Raw genomic sequence first — 22376 nt, 5'->3', positions numbered from 1 at the left:
GTTCGCAATAAAAACTTACTTGAAGGCTTTACATACATATAGCAAGAAAAACAGAAAATTCAGAAACAAAACAATACTAAAGCCAACATCACAGTGCTAACTTCTTTCAGTGGCATTTAGAAGTTGGAGTGATGAAGTAAGACGTTTCGGTGTAGATCCTAACACCTTTATCAAGCAATATTGCTTGATAAAGGTGTTAGGATCTTGCTTGATAAAGGTGTTAGGATCTACACCGAAACGTCGCACTAATTGTAATAAAGAAGTTGTTCATCCATAGAACTCGTCCTACTTCATCACAGTGCTAGTTGTTCTGTTGCCGACTCCATCGGCAGGTCCTCCTACCACCCATAACCATGACAACACTGTCTTGGTCACTGGGCAACAGGGTCAGGCGTCACGACTTGACCAAAGCCTGTGGCTATTACAGTTTGTGACCAAGTCGTCATGATTCCCATGTTTATCGAGGACATGCACATACTTCAAGTCGTGATATTATCATTCTTTGTGGGATGTGAGCCACAAACTCAAGTTGTTGTTATTGAGGGGACCCACTAAATCCCCTTTATGGGACACATATTTCATGCATACCATATTTCCTGTGCACGTCCTTCAACAGAGACGGGTGACTCAAACATTGTGTGTTGTTAAACAGTAAATACCTTACCCCAAACTAAATAATCCCTAACTTCTCCCCAGCGTGTCTGGGTTTCCAAGATGACACTGAGTACTTATTCCCTCAGCTCTGTGCTTCAGTAGTCAACACCCACAGGAGGGACACAACTAACATCAGAAATACAAGATACTCCTTGCTGGCTGCATAAATACCAGACTTGCCATAATATTGTTTATTGCATAATATTTTGTACTTAACATGATTTATGTTATGTGAAACAAAACAAAAACAGAAGTTGCTAGTGAATATGATGGTGATGAAGATGGATAAGTAGTGTTTTATCCCACTTCTAACAACTTGACAATATTGGCCTGCATATGATGATGATGATGATGATGATGATGATGATGATGGCAAGACTGAAGTGTTGACATTAAGACCTTACAACATCCTACATATCGTTACTAATCCATGCCGTTTGCTTCACAAAACTAGAGACATGCCATGCTGTTGGGTAGTCATTTTATTCTGTGGAATGCCTCTAAACTGTTCACATTCCAACCCTCTCATACTAACTTTCTCAATACCATTAAAATCAGATATTTTACTCTGATCCCTTTCTGCTCGAAGATCTAACTGCACCTCAATAGGTCTTCTCAACTTCTAAATGAAAGACATGTGAGTTCTTCAGTCAATCAGATGTCACCTTTCTAATTTGATTTGCCTCATTTTTTCACCACCTTGTTTCAGAATTTTCAATTTTAACCCAAAAATACCTATACAGAACAAAGTATATATTCCTTTGACACCATGGCACTCAGAAACAACTGGGTGTAAAAATTATACCCAACAACATAATGGTGCTGCCTTTTCCATTTAGTGATTTACATTTTGAAAGATGCCAATTAACTTTGTTTTCAAGATTCAGAAATCAGATATGCTGATGCAAATGTACTAGTACTGAGGATTTGGAGGCCTCTACACCGATTGGCTGACTAGAAAGTTCAACTGACTCGATCTTCTATGGAGACTGCTGTGTATTGTATCAGAGTAAAAGATCTGATTTGATTGAGATACTAGTTTTTTATTACCATATAGGCATGCAGATAGAAAGTCGGTTTTAACTTCTTTTTAAAAATTCAAATAAGAAAACCAATCACAAAATAAGGATTCGATTCTATCTGATATTGAAAGAACATCTGCATTAATCACCATTAAATGGTTTCATATATGCAGTGAATCAATCTAAAAAAAACACTTTCTTTTTTGAAGGTAAACAACCTGGACACAACAAAGCAACAATAATAATAATCATCAACTACCTAATCATTAATAAATATCCTTGACTGATATTAACAGGCAATTAACGACTTTCAGAAAGGGCAGATTTATACCTCATGAAACACTGGAAAAATTCAGTTTAAAACATTCTTACTAAATTGTGTTGTTTCAAAATTGAAACCCTAAATTTCTACTTGTTGACCGTCCAAGGTCGTTCACTATTCCGCTGCCTCTCCAAAGACGACATTGCTTTTTTAGGCGGAACCAGAGCGTTTGACATCCCTACTCTGGATTTCCGTTTCTTCCCAGCCATATAGTTGTCGTCATCGACTGGTTCAGGTTCCAATGCTTTACCTTGCATCTTGTGAACAGACCCAAAATACAATTGTTTATGATTATGCCCCAACTTCTGAGGTTCATTTTCGTCAAGCTTTGTTTCGACAACAAGCCCTGTGACGCTCTCTTGGTCATGGAAATAGCGACAGTTTTTTCCCATCCGACATTTTCCTTTCTTGAATTTCCAACACACCTGCTTAGTTCCCTTTTCAGGTAATTTTTCCGTCATTCGCACATGTTTTTCTAAGATGGAATTCTTGACAAGTTCCGCCTGTTCGAAAGGATTCTTGAACACAGAGGTGACAGTCTCCCTCCCTTGCTGCCCGATATCAGGAGTGGGGAGTTTGTCCTCGAGGGGGTTAGGGAGACGATCCTTCTCATCCTGGGAAGCACAGTCAGCTGCATCTTGACGGTTACAGTCCGAGTCATCACTGTCAGTGTCATCATTGGTTATCAAGAAGTTTTTTGCATTGTATCTATCTCTGGTGTCTTTGTCTCTGTAAGAGAAATGTAAATGTTACCATGGTGATTGATTTATAAGAGTAAGTGCAGGTTTCATGCAATCTCATTAAAATCAGATCTTAGTTCTTGCTACCGCTAAACAAAGTTCTCAGGACATCCCATTACAGGTCACGTCAGATTGACCTCTCTCGAACCGATCAATGGAATGACTAACAAGAAGTGGACAATAGCCAATCAGAAGGCAGCTTCATCAAGCTTTACGGCACAAGTTTCAAACTTGTGACTACGCTTCGAAACATATTCTGACACATACTCGATAAAAAATTAAAAATTGAACAAAGAACATTCTGGAATGGCTAATGGATGGTCTTGGCTGTATGAATACAGACATAAAGCCCACAACTATCGTTCAGAATACCCTGTGTTTTTTATTTCGAGGGTGCACGATCAAAAATCAAATTCCAACTGTCACTTTCATGATCTCATAAGCGATGCTCCAATTGGTCAGATGAAAGGTCATTCTGATGTGACCCGCAATGGGATGTCTTTGTTTAGTGGAAGCGAGAACTAACATCTGATATTAATGAGATTGGATTTTACGTGACACACTAATGTGTGTCCAGTCTTGACATTGGACGTAGACAAAGAATAAACTGCGTCCGGAGGGAAGCACTGTAATATTCATTGTAGCTACAGCGCATCAAGAGCAGTTATGGGTGTCTGTTATTTCACCCATCAATCATGACCACTGTCCACATGATCATTGATTCATTCCTGACTCTAAAATAATTATCAAAACATACAGTATACTACACCATCACATTACTTTACAGGACCCTCATATTGCCTGCACGGACCTTCATTTACTGGAGGTCAAGGTAAAGCCCTGTGAGACAGAGTATTCAAACAGTATCAAAGAGGACACCAAATAGAGCTTTACGTGCCAATCATGACTGGGATTAAGGGGTGAGTGAGTTGAACAGTATTCCAGTTATTTCGGTGTGTCACCTTAATGTGGGTACAAAGCCCTAAGTACTGCAGGTTCTAAACGTTATTGTTGATAAATGCCTTTTTGCATTCTGGTGGCCTTGTCTTTCAATAAATTCACTAAATATGATCTTGCCTAAGAAAGCCATAAATGTCTAATAAACCTTTATTATATCGTCACTTATCATGGCCAAAAACTGTGGTCTCTTTTCAGGGTGAATACTATCACTATTACATGGAACAGACAAAACAGAATCTGAATATTTAACTGAGTTCACATCTTCCTCAAACACATGTAATTTTGACTTTTCTAAATTAAAGGAATTATAGTAAGGATTATGTTGACATTATGAACATCATCCAAAGATATGAAAGCAAACTGTGCGATAGTCTTGTGAGAAGGCCGTACATGTATTCTTAACTAAAACATGCTGACATCATTCTAAATTCAGTAAGGATAAGAATTTATGGATGAACAACTTCTTTATTACAATTAAGAGCGACGTTTCGGAGTAGGTTCTAACACCGTTATCAAGCAAGTGATTTACAGTCTGCAGTAAGCAAGTATATATACACGTAGGAGGCAATGTTTATACAGTAGGGTAGATATTGTATACTTGAGTAGCGAAGCCTGCTGTGTACACACAAGGGCAGTGAAATGCCTATCAAAGAAATCATACTAAATTGTTGGCAATGAGTTATTATTGTTTTACATCACTTTTAGCAATATTCCAGTAATATCATGGCAAAGGGACACAAGAAATGGGCTTGACACACTGTACCCATGTGGGGTGTCGATCTTGGGCCTTTGGAGCGATGAGAGAACACAGAAAGCCCATCACCTCTGTGGGAATTAAAAATGGCAAGGAGCAGTTAACTAGGGCACAAGCTTATAATGCTGATTGGCTCTGGCTGCAGGCTATAGAGCTGCTTGCTCTTGCTCAGAGAGCCTGCTTCACTTATCTCATGCATCTTTGATTCTTAGGGTAAGTTGTGTTTGCATTAGGGTAGGTTATCTCCAACTCCTTAGTGCTTGGACCCCTTTTCTGATCAAGCACCCCTTTTGGATCATTAAGATTAGGTACCCCTTTCCAATCAAATACCCCTTCATTATCCTTAGGGTTGGGCACCACTTGCCAATCAAAAACCCTTTAATGATCCTCAAGGTTAGTTGTAAGTTAGAGTATAGGTAAGCTATCTCACCAGGTGAGGTGAAATGGGGTTTAAGGTTGCATTCACAATTATTGCACTTAAATAGTGGTGTGCGTGCGTTTGTGTGCGGTAATGATGATTTTATAGTGCTAGCCAATTGAGATACCATGTTGCAGTTTACCATGGATATTCCACTCAGACACAGTATACTGACTCCGAGCCGACCAGTCCTTGTTTCAGCCCCTTAATGACACGCCCTAGGCAGGGTAACAACAAGCACCATCTTTTAATGTCTTTTGGTTTGACACGACCGCTGATTGAACCTCCGAACTTCCGCTCCCTGGGTCAACTATCTCACCACTTTTAACAAATTAATCAAGTGTTACTTGCGGAAATCTCTTAAATTTTCACGAAGTTTTGAGTTTTGTGATAGCACCAGTGGTTTTCATGGGTAAGTGTTGGTTAATAAGATTAACAAAATAGCCTAGTGTAGCTTCAACCTAGCAATGCATCTTTGATCTGCTGTGTAGCGGTTCTTGATATCAGAAACAGTAAAGAGTGTATACCTATAAAAAGTATCTTTTGTTGTAACCTGGGACATAAAGCAGTTGTTATGGGAAGGTGGTATTAATTTATTCAGTTCTTTTGATGAAGAACTTTTAAAATCAGTACTTAAAGGGCAAGTAAACTCAAAATAGCAACTTTGCAGATTTTAATACTTTACAGCATACTTAATAACAAAATACTTGACCAAAATTAAATTTGAAAGAGAAATAGCGTAAAACAGACAATACAAAATATAACAAATCCGACCTCATTGGGGTTAAAACAGGTTCCTGGATTTTCAGATTTCAACGATCGGGACGGCGCCCAGCTTGCCTGCTACCGCCTCTGATTTTTTAATCGCATCATGGCCTTGCTCGGTCTGCTCATCCATTTGATTATCGTGTCACAACTTATGCCAGAGAAAACGATTGTCACACAACACCAATAGCTTTAGGCTATGCCCACGAAATAGTTATTATTGGAAGCCAACTACGGAGCATATGATTTCAGCACTTTCGCTTTGACATTTAAATACTTTTCACAAATATATGAATTTTCTCTCTCGGAACTTGACAAAATGTATCGAGGTAAATTAATATTAGCAATAAAATTGCAATAATTTTTTTCAGTTAACTTGACCTTTAATCCCACAACATATACCCTCACTCTCAGGGGACGTAGGAGACAGAAGTCCCTATGAACTAAGGCCCCATAGGTCAAAGGCCCCTTATCAACACCTAAAATATTTTGAAATTAGACATATTTAGACCACTGGGGTTCTCCCCCTGCCACATTTCAGGGTTAACAATATGAGCTAAAAATGTCAGCTTTGTAACACAGAACATGAGGCCACTTTACTGGGCACACCCCTTGCATGCTAACAGAAAGGAGGCATATTTATCTAACTTGCATTATTCAGACTTATTAACACTTCTGTTAATGTTTTCCCCAAGTTAAAATCAACACGGCAATTTCTCTAATCTATATCTATGGTATGCTGTAGCACCGATCATAACAACAAAAGGCGAGTCCGGTCCGGCACAACAGTCCCACACAAATATCTGAAATGCAAGTGACACATCTGAGCTTGCACACATCAGTATTAATGCGTGATGCGCTTCGGATAGTAGAGGCCCTAGTTCCCTATTTTCGTGGGACAAGTGCTCGATCAAATACATTCATAAATTAACAGTAATCAGCGGTGTCATGTTACTATCAAAGTTTTATGGATGCTTCTCTTTATTTAGCTGACTCAAAATGGGATATTACGTCTGACATTCTTCGTCCCCCAGACCTTCGTTCTCTGACAAATCATCCTCGCTTCCGTAATCAGCAACAAGTGAAGCCATGACACTTTTCGCAAAAGTTCAGCAGTGAATTTCGCGGAATTTTTTGATTGGCTGAAGGTACCGGTAACTTCGTCGGCTTCACTGTTCGGGAGAAAAAGTGAATTTACAATGAAAAACAAAATGAAATGTGATCACAGTTTGTATTCTCGTATTATTTCAAGTTTCAAAGCTTCTTCCAACAAAAGGAGATGAAAATAACCGATGTCTTCTTTGTCATTGTCCCAATCACTCCCCGATCAGCTGACGGATATAGATGGCGCTACTTACACTTTTTGAGAACCGAATGGAATGTGCCGGAATTGGTCTTACAATATTCCAAATAAATAAATGTGCACCCGTTTTACCGACGCCAATATGATAGTTGCACTTGAAAATTACTAACATAACTGTAATATAAAATGCATTTTGCTGCTTGACAAAGTTTAGTATCTAGTTTGACCTCACTGGGGTCCCAGACGTAGTAGTTGAAATCCATTACCCAGCCGGGTCGCAACTAGTCTGTCCACTTTGACAGTCGGTGAAGGAAGATGTCGGGGAAAGTGAAGTCGAGAACTGCTGCGAATGCCGCCGACGCAGCAACTCAGTCCGTCAACGAGAGAATTCTGAAAGAGTGTCACACCCTATACATCGATCCAGAAAATGGTATGGGTATTTCTTTGGGTTTAGAAAGGGTTGTTCTGTTCTGGCGCTTATGTAATGTATGCCTAGACGGTGACTCTGCAGACAGCAAATATGCGATTTAGGCGAGACGGTAGACGGACACGCATCAATATATTTCGTTTAAATTCTTATCCACGTCATCAAATTGTGAAAATGACCTGCTTGAAAAAAAACAGCTCTTTCCTGATTGTCTGGTTAAAATATCCAACTTTTTGGTCAGGCGATTGTAGCTAAATATAAATCGGTCTGCAGGGTCTCGCTTGTACCAGCTGATCAAAGGTCACAGAGCCGATGACTCATGTGCCTGGGTTGGGAATTTCCTACGGGTGAAATTTTCAATGAAATAATGGAAAAAATATCTACAATGTCCATTTTGACTATAGACGAAATATTCCTATGCAGAGGTAATGTATTAATCTATGGATGATGCCTGTCTGGATATGTAATGAGATGTTAAAAAAAGTTGACATCTAGGTGGAGGGGCCTTTAAATTTTATGTTTTGACAACACAGCAAAAACTAGCATCCCTTCTTCATGAACATTATCTACTTATTTATCTATAAACATGTTATAAGTATGATTATTTCTGGGAAGATGTCAATGTCAGGAACAGCTGCTTAAATTCTGTCTTGTGCTTGCAATCAATGCATGATAACTGAAAATATTTTAACAATGCATTTTTTATTTTGCATATTTGTAAAGTCACTTTGATTGTTTTATCTTCTCTTTAGTTAAGTATCAAATGTTTGAAATGTTTTCATTTTTTTTGCAAATAATGTTACTGACAAGTCTAACAATTTCATCCAAACTGCTTCACAAGCAAGTCCAAAGGGAAGTCAGCAATGGCCATCACAAAGGCATCTGTAGTGGTGAAATAAAGTACCCATGTTGCATGTTATATTAAGTTATTCAAGATGTATTCTTAATATTTTATCGATATACTAACATTGCAGATTATTATGCCAAGAAAAGCCAATTCCTGTGCTTCATACCTATCATTGTTATAACAATGTTATGGAATTTGATCATTTGAATGCAGATTTTAATCACTATTTCTCCGCATTAAAAGCAGGGACGTGACCAGGAATATTTAGATTGTAAGCAGATGAAACCTGTATAGCTTGACATAGGGTTACCTGATCTTTACTATGTTAGTACTTTCAAAGACCATTGTAATGATTCTTAAATAAGTAAATATCAGATGAAATCCTAGTGGTGAACAGTTATGCTTACAGACACAAACACAAGGCGAATCAAACACAGGCAGGTTCCTGTAATAATGTCTACAATATTGATGCTACATTGACAAATTGCGAACTTGTAATGTAACAGTACAGATTCGAACCCACATCCTTGTCTATATTATTGTTTGCCATATGTGCCTGTCAGTGTGTTGCATGCCTCCTTACCTTGTTGATATGAAAATTTGGTTGTATGTCAACTTGTGGATAACATTTCATGTTTGCCATCCTCATTCCAACTTATTCTAACCAAATGCGAGCACCCAATGAAAAAAATGGCTGGTTATTAATTTCTGACTAATAAAATATTATTCCATCAAATATATCATCAAATATAGATTATTGCCCCTTTATAAGTGTCTCCAATATATTTGTATATATTATGTGTTTATATAATACAAATATGGAATATTTCATATTTGTGGCAAATTCTTGGCATGACAATCGTTGGCATCTACTCATAGATACCTTCTAAAATTTGTATCTTCAAACAAGTGATTCTAGTACAGCTTCTTGTGTGGATTCTGGGACAGAACAGATATCCAACCCCTCATGCTGGAATGAGAATTAGGTGGTCACGATTCGTGACCTGGGTCCTGTTTCACAAAGCGATCTTAGCACTGCGATGATCTTAATTTTCATACTTTAACATAGAGGGGTCCATTTAATTGCTGGCCCATTGCCAGTTAAAATTTCAAAGGGTTCGCTCAAACGTAAAGTAGATGGCCTAAGTGGCTAGTCAAAATTTCACTCCTTTTCTTTGTATGTTTATGCTTGTGAATCATGTAATTCCGACGAGAAAACAATTAGTTGGGGATGAGGTCATGTGTATTGGTAACTCAAGGAAAGATATATGTCGATCATCTCAGTAGAATGACAACCAGTTGCCATTTTGTAACGTTGTATACAACAACAAAAATTTGTTCCAAAATCACCAAGAAATTATACAAATAGAATCCATGGATGTAAAACAATGCCTAGCAGAACAAAAAATACAATTTAAACAGTAAATCAGCATGTCTGGTGATTTTTTATCTCTAATTTCAAATTTGTACTGTGCGCATAATCCGCTAGAGGGGTGTGTGCACTATACTCAAGAAAATATGGTATATTAGCTTTGACATCTGCTTGCTACTTATACAAGGGAATCCCAACCTATTCTGATGTTCAGTGCTTGATGAAAATCAGATATGACATCTCTGCCTTACAGAATATCAAAACGACCTACATTTAAAGTTCCAACATATGAATAGACCTGTCCTGTTACGAAGATAAGTTGCAGTTCAATAGTGAAGTGACGCTATTAACATACCTCTTCGTATTCTCCAGAAAATTAGTGACACAGATGTGTCCAGCCAACAGACCAGATTGGTCAGTCTGACACTGTCCAGTCGGAATCAATCATCATTATGGGGGAGTGTCTGACTCAAGATGAGACATTTCACCATCTATGATTCATTGAAGCACCTCTGCTATTGTGACTATAAGTCTGTTAGTTTTGCTTCTGAAAAGGTCTTGCGTCTTGGGCTGGTTCCTGGAAGTTGAAGACGTCAGTTTCTTGTTAATTTACCAATTCTCATTCAGAGGTATGAACATGTTGTCAGTCTTATTCATTGATTGTCATGTCTCCGAATTTGCTGATGTGGCAGATTTCAACTAATGTTTTATCATAGACCAAAAGAAAAAAATCACATTGACAATTTTGATAGATATTATTAAGAGATATGATTGAATATGCTGAGATTGAATGTAATTTAACATGATCAGCAGAGTTTAAAATTAGCTCAAAATTTTTGGGGCATAAGAAAACCTCTTAAAAAGTGCGTAAATGTGGACAGTATATTTCACAAGATTAAATAGATTTCCTTCTCTTCAGATTTTGAGTGCATGGACCGACATATTTGTGATGAATTTATCTCCGCCAATTAAACCTTTTATCATTGTAGTAAGCAGAAAGTGAAATTCCAAACCATGTTTCAAATTGGGTGTGCTGGTGCTGGTGATATGAAGGTGATATGCAGCTGGTTCTGGTGCAGCTGTTTGCTGTCTTGATGCTATTTCTTCTTCATAGTTGCCATGAACAATAGACAATGGAAAGACCCCATCTCAAACAATCTGAGTACAAATTAAAGCCATGTCAGCATTTCAGCCATAACACTTTATATTGTAATTTGTGTTTGGTTCCTGTCAATGATGACTTTACAGACATCTCATCTCTGAAATGAACATATTACCAAAAAAATAACAGCACCTGCTACCTACATAATGCTCCTGCAGGATTTCTACATTTCCCTTTGGGCATACAAATTGTTAGCAAGCCTAACCAATAATTAAAAACAAAAAGCAAATGGGCTATACAATAAAACACTGGCAGACATGAAAGTGCTTCAAGTGAAATGTACATATCCTTCTTATCGGGGATTTCCAGGACATTGAATTTAGTGTTTGTTGTCAATGGTTTGAGTACAGTAGCACATGGATATAACGAACACGGATAGAGCCAACAAACGGATATACGAACTGTTAAATCATCCCCGATTTATCTCCTATATATTATCATATCAAATTTACGTACATAACAAACTCTCTGCAGCGAACTAACGGATATAGCGAACTGATATCTGATCACCGATGGGCCCATCTACCACTAATTAGTGACGTGTATAGCAGACTGAGATATCTCACTCAACGTCAAGTGTTAATTACAATTGGATGTACACAATCAGACGCGAATCAACACAATTACTGGTGGCGATTCAATCTAGTTTCAAACTTGCATTATGTTATACTGATCAAATAATAACTTTAGATACAATTTCGTCTGACCATTGCTTTAAAATGTTGGTACTTTTTAACTGAATCACCGGTAGATGCGAGAGGAAATAAACGTGTATGTGTATTGTATTTTGTTTTAGCCAAGATGGCGGATGTTTCCGAGCGAAAACGTATATAACAAACAACTAATATAACAAACTGATTTCTCCGGTCCCTTGTAGTTCGTTATATCCATGTTCTACTGTATTTGAACACTTTGCTCACATTCCATCATCTTTTAAACCAACTTGTAAACTTGTATACTATTAAAACCCTTATGAATGTCAAGGATGGTGGATTAGCTATGTAAGGCTTTCCTTACTTACAATCCAGGCCCTTTAAGGTAACCTGCAAGAAGACTCGTCTCCCTATTGATCAGATCTACATGCGCTGTCACAACAAACCAATCAGAATGCATGTATAACAATATCAACATATTAATAGTCAGTGTTTGAAATATTTTTAAAACAACAAGACAGTCAGGCAGTTGACTCATAATTGCTGTCTGCCTATCTTCAAAGTTACTTGCCCGCATTCAAACATTATAAATATTGAAAAGTAGCCAAAAATAAGAGCCAAATCGCATCTTGATTCAGTTGAAACAATGCAAACAATTAAACGTACTTGAGAATCTACAAGGAGTTATGAAAAAACTGAATACGTAAGTAGTCTTAAAATTATCTTCCACAGTTGGGCAGAAAATTTACCAGCCATGGTCAGACAGGCAGGCAGACTGTTACTTATTGTACACTGCTGATATTTCTATTTTAAGATATAGGTACAGGTTGTTAAAAAAATATACAAAGTGATAGCCGATGGTGTTTTACCATACTCAATAACAAGTGGTGGTAAATTACAGATATGTTATATTTAGACATGACCCATGTAAGCTCAGAAACCAAAGTCACATTCAATAAGTTGACTTCTTTTTTTCACCTGCTCCTGTTTGACATAACTATGTTGAAGACATGGCCTCAAGAGAAGAGCATTTGGTTTGTCACACAAGTGGGTGCTGATTGAAGCTAGTTATCCATTGTATCACCTGAAACGTAGGGGACTCACTGGAACAAAAAACTGTGATGCAATACATATCGTGTTGTGCCACAATACATCATAAGTTGTAACAGTATCATGAGGATGTATGTGGTTTTCTGCATTCCACGTTGTCTTAAACCACTCCCCTCTCACCCCCAGCTCATGGTGAACAACCTAATGGGAAAGCATAAAACCACATGTACCCCTCGTCATACTGCTACAACTTATTTGTCATGCTGCGCATCATGTAAGTGAGATTTTGATGGTGAGATCTCTGACACCAGTGAATGAAATCAGCCTGTCCATCTATTGTGAGATCCCTTTAATAAATGCACTTGTCCGGGATCTCAGATCTGTGAACTTTTCAATCTGTGTTTCAGTTGTGTTAAAGATTAAATAAGGGGTCTATGAAATTATTAGAACAATCTGCAATGAAGAATGCTACTTATTATTTTTCATATTGGCCTATAGTTCCATAATATCTCAATTGTTCTGGGAGATATTTTGACATACTTAGTTTGATAGACGGGTATTATTTTGATTGTGACATTAAACTGTGTTTAGAAACTGCCACAGAACGGACCTTGTACTGCTTATGTAATCACTGCTGGAGGTTGACAGCACGACTATTTCCTTGTGTGAGTTGGATCCTTGACAACAGGGAAATAACGATATGGCCTTGCCAACTATTCTGGATTGTTTATCACTGTGTGCATATCAGGACAACATAGTACTGATTTTTTGTGACCGTCAAATTAAAGCTTGAAGTATGTTCATCATGCTTTAACAGTTGCCCTGTTTCAGTACCTGCCTCAGTACAGTGTGGTGATTCTTGTCATGATAGGAAATATGAGTCCAAGCTCTTCCCCCATATTGTTAATGTTCTTGGTCAATGTGACAATGCAAGAGGCAGCAAAGAAAACAATAATATATCCTCGTGTTATGGGTTTTGGACACTTAAGAACATTCATAGTTTTCTTGCTAATCACATGAACAACTGTAAAACATCTCACTCACTTATAAAAGACATATATCTTATAAACAAGCCATCATGAGAGTGTTTACAATGACTGTGACGCCACACCCCTAATTATAGCTCAAGTAATCACAATAAACATGGCCGTCTGAAAAATGTATGATGTCGGAAAACACATCATCCGCTGATAATATTGTCAGGGCAGATTTGAGGTTGAGTTCTATACCGATGAGAAAAGTACATCTATTGTGGCTGCTATAGATTGGTCCATATACTAGGATATTAAATGTTATCTAAAATGGCCAAGATTATTGAAATAAAATTAGAAATGTGTAATAACTTTCAGATACGCTCTATTGAAAATTGAAGACAGTTGTTAGTTTTTATGGGGCAGTCGGGTAGCCTAGTGGTTAAAGCGTTTGCTCGTCACGCCGAAGACCCGGGTTCGATTCCCGACATGGGTATAATGTGTGAAGCCAATTTGTGGTATCCTCCGCCGTGATATTGCTGGAATATTGCTAAAAGCGGCGTAAAACCGTATTCACTCACTCACTCACTGTTAGTTTTTATAGATTGTCCCAATGTCATGTCTCTAAAAACGTCACTGGCACTACTCACTATTAACACGAACAGGGATCTTCCTTCTGTATCAGGATAAACCAAACTGAGTGTGTATGTAAACGTAGATATTACATGAATATATAATCAATTCGTGTATGTGTTCATTGTAATTAAAGCAATCTGACAGGCTGAATAGGTCAATGCACAAATTTTTGTAAGAATCTGCCAGTTGGCACATATTTTTTTTTATTCCTCAATTAACCGGAAAAAGTAGAGTCGATCCTTTGATAAGTGATTAAATAATGAATAGCTCTTATCCTTTTCAAAAGTGTAGTTGTTTGTATCAAGATGATGTTTTGTATGTTACATTTTCTAAGAATGTGAACTGAATTGTTGAGTCAGTGCCAAGACTTATGAAGTTAGACCAGTTACAGTGACTTTGTAATACATAATTTAGACACCTAGGAACCTTTTCATTAAGAGGTAGATTAAGTAATCTGTTTTTTGTTCTTTTAAAATAATAAATAGTCAGAAAATTATGTGGTGTGTCAATACCATTGACATAATGAGGCAAGTTACACACGTTCACTTCAGTCACTAGAATTATCTTGGTTTGTGGCCCATCAGGTGATAGTTGGAGTTACTTCCCTTGTATGGGTCCCCGATGCATGTGCACTCATTTCTCCAGATAGGAGAACACTTGTGTTGAATTAAAACAAATGTGATCCTGATATTTATGCAGAATTATCTTATGCAGAATTAATAATTTTTATGGGCAGACCCATTTGGAAATTTGTTTTACTGAATTTTATAAAAAAATCTGGAGGGAAACAATAGCATAAAGAAATAAAATAAAATGTATTCCTCCACTATACCTATTGCCATATGGTTGTGTGTATAATAATACATATGCACTTTTTTAGTATTTGCTAAAAGAGAGAAAGAGAGAAAGAGAGGGGGTGGGGGGGGAGGGAGAGAGAAAGAGAGAGATATTCTCTATTTCCCCCAGAGTTCATTACGAAGATTACAGTGAAAATATATTCAATTACACACGGTTATTACAATAAAAAAAAAAGTGCATAATATATTTACAATTACAGTTTATCAAATTCAAATACCTTAACGAAGACAGATATCCACTAAAAGATATATATCAAAAGATGCTTTAGTTTGTACAGATAAGAGATGAATTGTAGTATGATGGTTTCCCAGATGTGTTGATCCAGATTGTGAGTAAATGAGGTCGTATTTATACAATTGAGAAGCTTGATAAGTGTTAGAACCTACACCGAAACATCATTTCTAATTGTAATAAAGAAGTTGCTCATCCATAAATCTCATCCTTATTTGGTACTCCAACTTCTAAATGCCTCTCAAAGAAGTTGTGACAAGTTTCCTCTTGTAATAGTCTTAATATTCAATACATTAGTGTAAGAATGAAAAGGTTCTCAGAGGTCAACAGAAAGTAGACAAGCCAGATGTCAGCTATTGACTGAGGCTCTATACACATGTACTATGGTAGATGTCAGCTGTTGAGCGAGGCTCTGTACAGATGTACTATTTTTCCTTGTTTCGAGGATTTTATTTTAGAAAGATGTGAATGTGTGACCCTTTTGCAACAAAGAAAATGGATGTTGGAAGTGAATTGTCAAGTATATAATACTCCAGCACAAGCATGTAACTCAGTATTGGTTTATCTTTGTTCAAGTTGTAGTATCATCCTGTTCCTCATTTCCAGCCCCACATTCTGAATGTATAGTTTCTAGTTCTTGTCTCCACCCATCCTGTTCCTCATTTCCAGCCCCACATTCTGGATGTATAGTTTCTAGTTCTTGTCTCCACCCCCCCACCCCCACCCCCACCCACCCCATCCTGTTCCTCATTTCCAGCCCCTCATTCTGAATGTATAGTTTCTAGTTCTTGTCTCCACCCCCCACCCCCCCCCACCCCATCCTGTTCCTCATTTCCAGCCCCTCATTCTGGATGTATAGTTTCTAGTTCTTGTCTCTCTTGGCTGCAGTCCTTATATGGGGACTTAACCTTGGCTAAATGCGAGGCATGGCAAGTTAAACTCAAGTCCCCAAATTCACTCCTTGGTAATCTTGGTAACTGCCAGCTCATTTTCCTTTATTAATATCCATCTTTCCAACTAGCAGATAATTTCACAAATTACACTGGCAATGTCACAATATAACACATTGCACTCATGACTGTGTTGGCTGGGGGATCGGCACCTGACGATCACATTCCATTCAACATGTTCAACATTAAAATCTGATGAAGCATGGTATATTTACTGTCAGCCTTATTCCTTGTACCACATTCCATTCAACATGTTCAACATTAAAATCTGATGAGGCATGGTATATTTACTGTCAGCCTTATTCCTTGTACCACATTCCATTCAACATGTTCAACATTAAAATCTGATGAGGCATGGTATATTTACTGTCAGCCTTATTCCTTGTACCACATTCCATTCAACATGTTCAACATTAAAATCTGATGAGGCATGGTATAATTACTGTCAGCCTTATTCCTTGTACCACATTCCATTCAACATGTTCAACATTAAAATCTGATGAGGCATGGTATATTTACTGTCAGCCTTATTCCTTATACCACATTCCATTCAACATGTTCAACATTAAAATCTGATGAGGCATACATACCTCCCACTGCTCTCCACTGAACCTGCTTCACACCCGAGACACTGAACTTGCAAGGCTACATGTGCAGTCCTTACTACATTTCACATTCCATTCAACATGTTCCAACATTCCTGTTTTCACATTTTAATGTACATTTCTGCTTCACATTCCATTCCTCCCCCGGGGAGTTGACTTGCACACCTGCCCAAAGTGCTGACGATTCACATTCCAACATGCATATTCACTTCTTTGATAAATTCTTATCCTAACTAAGCATATTCACATTTGCCTCCCTTGTGATATTAAGTATATCTGTACAGTTTCTCTGTAGTGTGTGTGTGTGTGTGTGTGTGTGTGCGTGTGCGTGTGCGTGTGCGTGTGCGTGTGCGCGTGCGTGCGTGCGTGCGTGTGTGTGTGCGTGCGTGCGTGCGTGCGTGCGTGCGTGCGTGAGTCGTGCATGGAGAAGGACTGGACTGGTACTTAGGCTAACAATATCTGCCTGTGAACTACTACTTGGGGCGATGTGTGTCAAATATTTATCTATCTCTTGTCAGATATGGATTTGGGTGGAAGTAACAGTTGCCTTTCTGATCACAAAGAGTCAATATTTTATCAAATTGACAGGCCAATAATCCTGTCAGAAAATCCAGAACTGGAGGGCCAGATAAACTGGTGAAATTCAACATTTTGTTTCATAATCATTGGTTGCAATTTCAAGTTATTTTCTGAAGATAATTTAAGCTTCAACTGACACTTTAAATGCAGTCTTGTTCTGGTCTTGCAGTCTTATAATACCGACAAGAGGATCCCTTGCATTGCCATAGTCTCTGATGTTAAAAACATTGCTAATTGTTCTTATTCTGTCTTCAAGAGGCGACTAACAGGATCAGGTGGTCAGGCTTGCTGAATTGGTTGATGCATGTCATCCATCCCAATTGCGTGGAATGATGCTCATGATGTCAATCACTGGGTTGTCTGGTCCAGTCTTGATTGTTTACAGACCGCCGTCATATAGCTGGAATATTGCTGAGTGCGGCGTTCAACAACAAACCAACTAACAACCAAACCAATCTGTTATGCTTCATATTTCTTCTGTCTCATCCTGCTGACTTAGCCTTGAGGATGGTTTTGTCAATGAAGTCTTTGCCTGTCAGAATCAAGCCAAGGTTTCATTGCCCAGATATTGGTCGTTCTGATCCACTCAAGTCATATGACTACAGTATTAGTGAATGTGGTACAAGTGTAGAACACCTTGATTCTATGCATGCACCATTAGAAATTGACAAAATAGCTTCACCAACCACGCACGCTAATTGGTAGAAATATATAGATAGCCCTTGTCAACATAAATAGTTCTGTTTTGTACTGGATAAGTGAATGTTTGCTTTTGATTCTGACAAGCATGTATCATAACTGATTAGTCAAAGCTCTAAGGTAGCATGTGTCTCTGTATGTTACAAGTCTTGTGGTCGTTGGGGTCATGACTGTCATCCAATGGTTCTAGCTATGTTTCTGTGTTACAGGACTCGTGAAGATCGCTGAGAGTCTCGGCCTGTCCTTCCTGGCACCTAGGAAGAAGATAACAGTCCTCCTCATCGGTAATCATAGCGCTGGCAAATCCTCCTTCATCAACTGGTATGTCTTCATCTTCTTACACTGCCAATGTCTGTTGACTGGACGTTTCATACCATTTGTCTGATGGCTACCCTTGCAATGCCTAACTTCAGATTCAACTCTTTTAGTCCCAGGGGGCACGGGTGGCCCAGTCTAAGGTGCCGCGATTAGCTGTTGTGTCCCTTGGGCACGCCAGAAACCTATGATTGTAGGTTTGAATCCCGGTTCGCCCCTATTATGTTTCTAGATTTGTGGGTTTCACCGGAGTTGTAAAAGTCTGAGACCTGCATGACTTTAGGCTTTCCTCCCACGTTAAGCTGACACACTGCAATATAACTGGAATACTGTTAAAAGCGACATTCTCACTTTTAGTACCATGACCCATCACGTTTAAAATATTGACAAGGTATGCAGGGAAAGATATAGCCCCTGCCCACTAGCCCAAGCAAGCCACACAAACATGCATGCACGTCGCTATATAAGTGCAATAATTTCCCCATTTCACTTCACCACACATTTTTCCAGGGTTTGAGACCCAGTACCCTTGTAGCCATATGAAGATGTGACTACATGCTACATGCTCACCCACTGACGTGAAAACGATGATCCATGGGAATTACGGGTTAGGATAGGTCCCCAACAATCAATGCTGGTTCTAAGAGGCAATGAAATGGACCAGAGGGTCAGACTTGGTGACTTGGTTGATGGTGTGTCTTCGTACCCTGACTGCATGGATCGGTGATCAAGATATTGATCACTGGCTTGTCTGGTCTTGACTCTATTACTTACAAGCTGCTATCATATAGATGGAATACTGCTGAGTGCAGCATTAAACAACAAACACACACTCATAATTTTATGGATAACACACCCTGGTGTGACATCTTCATTGACTTATGTATAACCTCCAGGAACAGACATTGGCAGTTAGTTGGAATGGTAGAGTTAGTTTCTGATTGTTGTGATGTTTACTGTGGAGTGTTTGAAATTGAGAATGGCAATAAATCAAACATGAAATTGCTACATCTGAGCAAGCTACAGTCAGCAACTAGTATGAGGGTTGCTACCACAACCAAGAACCTTAATCGCCCAACACAGGCTTGCCACAGCCACATCCGCCTGCCCACCCTGGCAACCCTCCTACCTGTTTGCTTATTGCCAGCTTTAATTGTACATAATTATTCAGGCCTTTTACCACTGGTGTGCCTGGCCCAGACTTGATTATTTACAGTTCACTGAGATTTGGTTGGGATGGTGTCCATTGGCATAAAATAACATTCACTCACTAAATAAACATTGGTTCAGATGTTTGAAATTTTGAATTGCCTCTTACTTTCTGACAGTTGTGTAATGCTGTATGCCTATTGAGCAATGTATTTATGAACAAATGTCCTGTGAATATAACAATTAGCAAGTCTTGTCACAAGTAGTCTTATGAAATATATACTTGCGTGCAACATAAAACTTTTTCTGATAAATGAAAAAGGTAATGAAATTGTATATCAGATATTGGACACTTACAAGTCTTTTTTTGTAAAGACCATTGAACATAGGACTCATGGCTGGGTCCACCAGATCAGTGAAAGCTAATGTGGATGACACATCTGCAGACATTCAACATAATCTTCCCCATCAGATGTCCATTCTGTTTAAGTGCATCTTTTGTATGATAGTCTTGTCTTTTGTTTGTTGACATAATATGCCCCCGATTCCCAAGATAGTAGGTTTCATTATCTTGGCTGAATAAGTGTCAAGCAAGCCACAGTGAAGCCAGTGATCTCTCAGGGTCAGTGCCAAGCAGGTCACAGTGAAGCCAGTGATCTCTCAGGGTCAGTGCCAAGCAGGTCACAGTGAAGCAAGTGAACTCTCAGGGTCAGTGCCAAGCAGGTCACAGTGAAGCCAGTGAACTCTCAGGGTCATTGCCAAGCAGGTCACAGTGAAGCCAGTGAACTCTCAGGGTCAGTGCCAAGCAGGTCACAGTGAAGCCAGTGAACTCTCAGGGTCAGTGCCAAGCAGGTCACAGTGAAGCCAGTGAACTCTCAGGGTCAGTGCCAAGCAGGTCACAGTGAAGCCAGTGAACTCTCAGGGTCAGTGCCAAGCAGGTCACAGTGAAGCCAGTGAACTCTCAGGGTCAGTGCCAAGCAGGTCACAGTGAAGCCAGTGAACTCTCAGGAGAATGGCAGTTTCATAGCTTTGCTCTGGCTGATCGTGCCTGTCGTGTTCGCTGTTGTGTTTGCTGTTGTGTTCTTGCTGTGTCCTTTTGCACATGAATTTCAAATTTCAGCCCTGATTTTCATGATTTCTACCAAGCTAGATTTGGCAGCCCAGATTCTGCTATTCAGCCTCCTTGACACAAGGAGACAGTCTGAAGCACAGCTGACCTGTCGGGATATTACTGACATGTTCAAAGCAGAAACTAAACCCACTCACTTATTCTTAACATACCTATGATGCACAATGGAATGTTTGGACATTGAAAGTAGAGGGGTAACAGCGGATTGAACTGTCAATGTATTGCAGTTGTCCATGGTCTGACAGCACACATTGCAACTTAAAACACCATTGCCACCACCCTTTTTGAAGATTTGATGTGTTATAAGATATAAATTTGATAATAATTCATATATCAGGTGAATGCGTGATCATTTGCTTTTATAAAAAATAAACATTCTGTGCATCAAGAGACATTCAAAACTTCCTGCAGAGCTCCACATGAGCTACTACATATTTGTATAAAATTTGAAAAATTAATCACAGGTTACCAACTAATTTGGAGTTGCTTGCTTGCAAATATGCAATAACATCATTGCTTTGTTACCCAATGTAGCCTTTTCTACTTGGGAACACATTTTTCTTTACCGAGCTACTTTTGCTGATCAAATGCAGGCATCACAAATACCTGAGCTTGACAAGTGAATAATGCAAAGACAAGACACTACGTCTGGGTCATCATGCTTATAGTTAATTAGACATGTATAGCACTGTTGTGAGTTTGTGTGACATGTTACCCATTTGGGGCAGCATATGAACCAATCAGAAGTCACCTGGATCAAATGGCAACAGTGGTTTACTTTAGTACAGAGAGTATTATTTTTACAAATTTGGATATTTTTTTTAAGATTGTAAGTTCTCATATTTCAAAGGCTTAAAGGAAATAATGTTTGACCAGTTTCAGGGCTCGAAATTAACCGTATTTTGCCTGCCATCGCACGCCTAAAATGAAAATGGCACGGCTAAATCATGATCTTCGTGCCTCGATGACACGCTTGGAAAATAGGAATTAATAACCTAACTTTGCCATATAAGGCATATTTTAATGATAAATATAAATCTCGTCTGCAATAAATTAACTCTTTCAACACCGTAGGCCGGTTTTCTGTCCAAGAAGAATTGAGTCCCCAGACACCGTAGGCTGGTTAACCGACCAAGCCGTAGTCACGTCAAAATAGTATATATTTTTATGGACCTACATGTAATATAATTTCTTTTAATAAATCTATCACATTTCAAAATGTCTGGAATACATATTCCATTTCAATTTATCATTTTTTATGGATAAATTAAAAATTATTCACTATTTCCCGCAATGTTATTGAAAATAAAATTCTCGGACACACATTTCGACAACGGGTCCACATCAAACATGTCAAAGAGCAAAATAAAGACGTTTTAAACAAATCTTTTAATATATTATAAAAAGTAATAAATAAAATCAACAAAAATATATCTAAAAGTAATCAAACTTATATCTAAATTATTATTTCCATTCTTTCGTGCGATCGTGTGTAATGTAAGTCAAATGACATCTCGGCTTTCGTCGCCTTGAATTCTCGGCACGGACACGATGTTTAATGCAAAAATATATGCATGAAAAATCTTTGTCACTGCTCGTAACCTAGCACGATATATTCACGAAGTTCCATATTTTTAATATAAATCGTGATTTCCTGCTTAAAACGTTCAGAATAACACGATTTAAGAAAAATCTTTCGCCAACTTCTGAAGTTTATCAAACATGAACTTGGTATCACAGCTGTAATTTGATTGGCTGCCTTATGTCACATGCTCAAAATTGACCAATCACGAAACTTGTAGCAG

The 22376-nt window shown here is 38.5% G+C and overlaps 2 protein-coding genes across 2 annotated transcripts in view; one reads left to right on the top strand and one right to left on the bottom strand.

Annotated features, from left to right (window-relative positions):
* Positions 1–213: 213 nt before the first annotated feature.
* On the bottom strand, positions 214–6857 carry LOC139455653 (uncharacterized). The gene is made up of 2 exons (XM_071237210.1): positions 6647–6857; positions 214–2727 (listed from the first exon to the last, which is right to left on the bottom strand). Exons 1-2 carry the CDS (start codon positions 6724–6726, stop codon positions 2085–2087), a joined length of 723 nt encoding a protein of 240 aa, XP_071093311.1. The 5' UTR covers positions 6727–6857; the 3' UTR covers positions 214–2084.
* A 368-nt stretch (positions 6858–7225) lies between these two features.
* Positions 7226–22376, top strand: part of LOC139456381 (uncharacterized) — a 77858-nt gene continuing 62707 nt past the window's right edge. The window contains exons 1-2 of the mRNA XM_071238043.1: positions 7226–7368; positions 18188–18299. Of these exons, the coding sequence (XP_071094144.1) occupies positions 7254–7368; positions 18188–18299 (227 nt within the window). The 5' untranslated portion in view covers positions 7226–7253. The remainder of the gene's footprint in view (positions 7369–18187; positions 18300–22376) is intronic.

The sequence above is a fragment of the Haliotis cracherodii genome, unplaced genomic scaffold (assembly GCF_022045235.1).
Source record: "Haliotis cracherodii isolate W230 unplaced genomic scaffold, xgHalCrac1.p SCAF_11, whole genome shotgun sequence".
Taxonomy (NCBI): Eukaryota; Metazoa; Mollusca; class Gastropoda; order Lepetellida; family Haliotidae; genus Haliotis; species Haliotis cracherodii.
The sequence above is the reverse complement of the archived record's forward strand: the minus strand, read 5'-3'. Positions and strand labels throughout refer to the sequence as shown.

Coding starts and splice junctions, on each gene's coding strand:
- LOC139455653 (XM_071237210.1), bottom strand. CDS start 6,726: ATGGCTTCACTTGTTGCTGATTACGGAAGCGAGGATGATTTGTCAGAG. Junction 2,728..6,646: donor GGGGACGAAGAATGTCAGAC/GTAATATCCCAT, acceptor TTTCTCTTACAG/AGACAAAGACACCAGAGATA.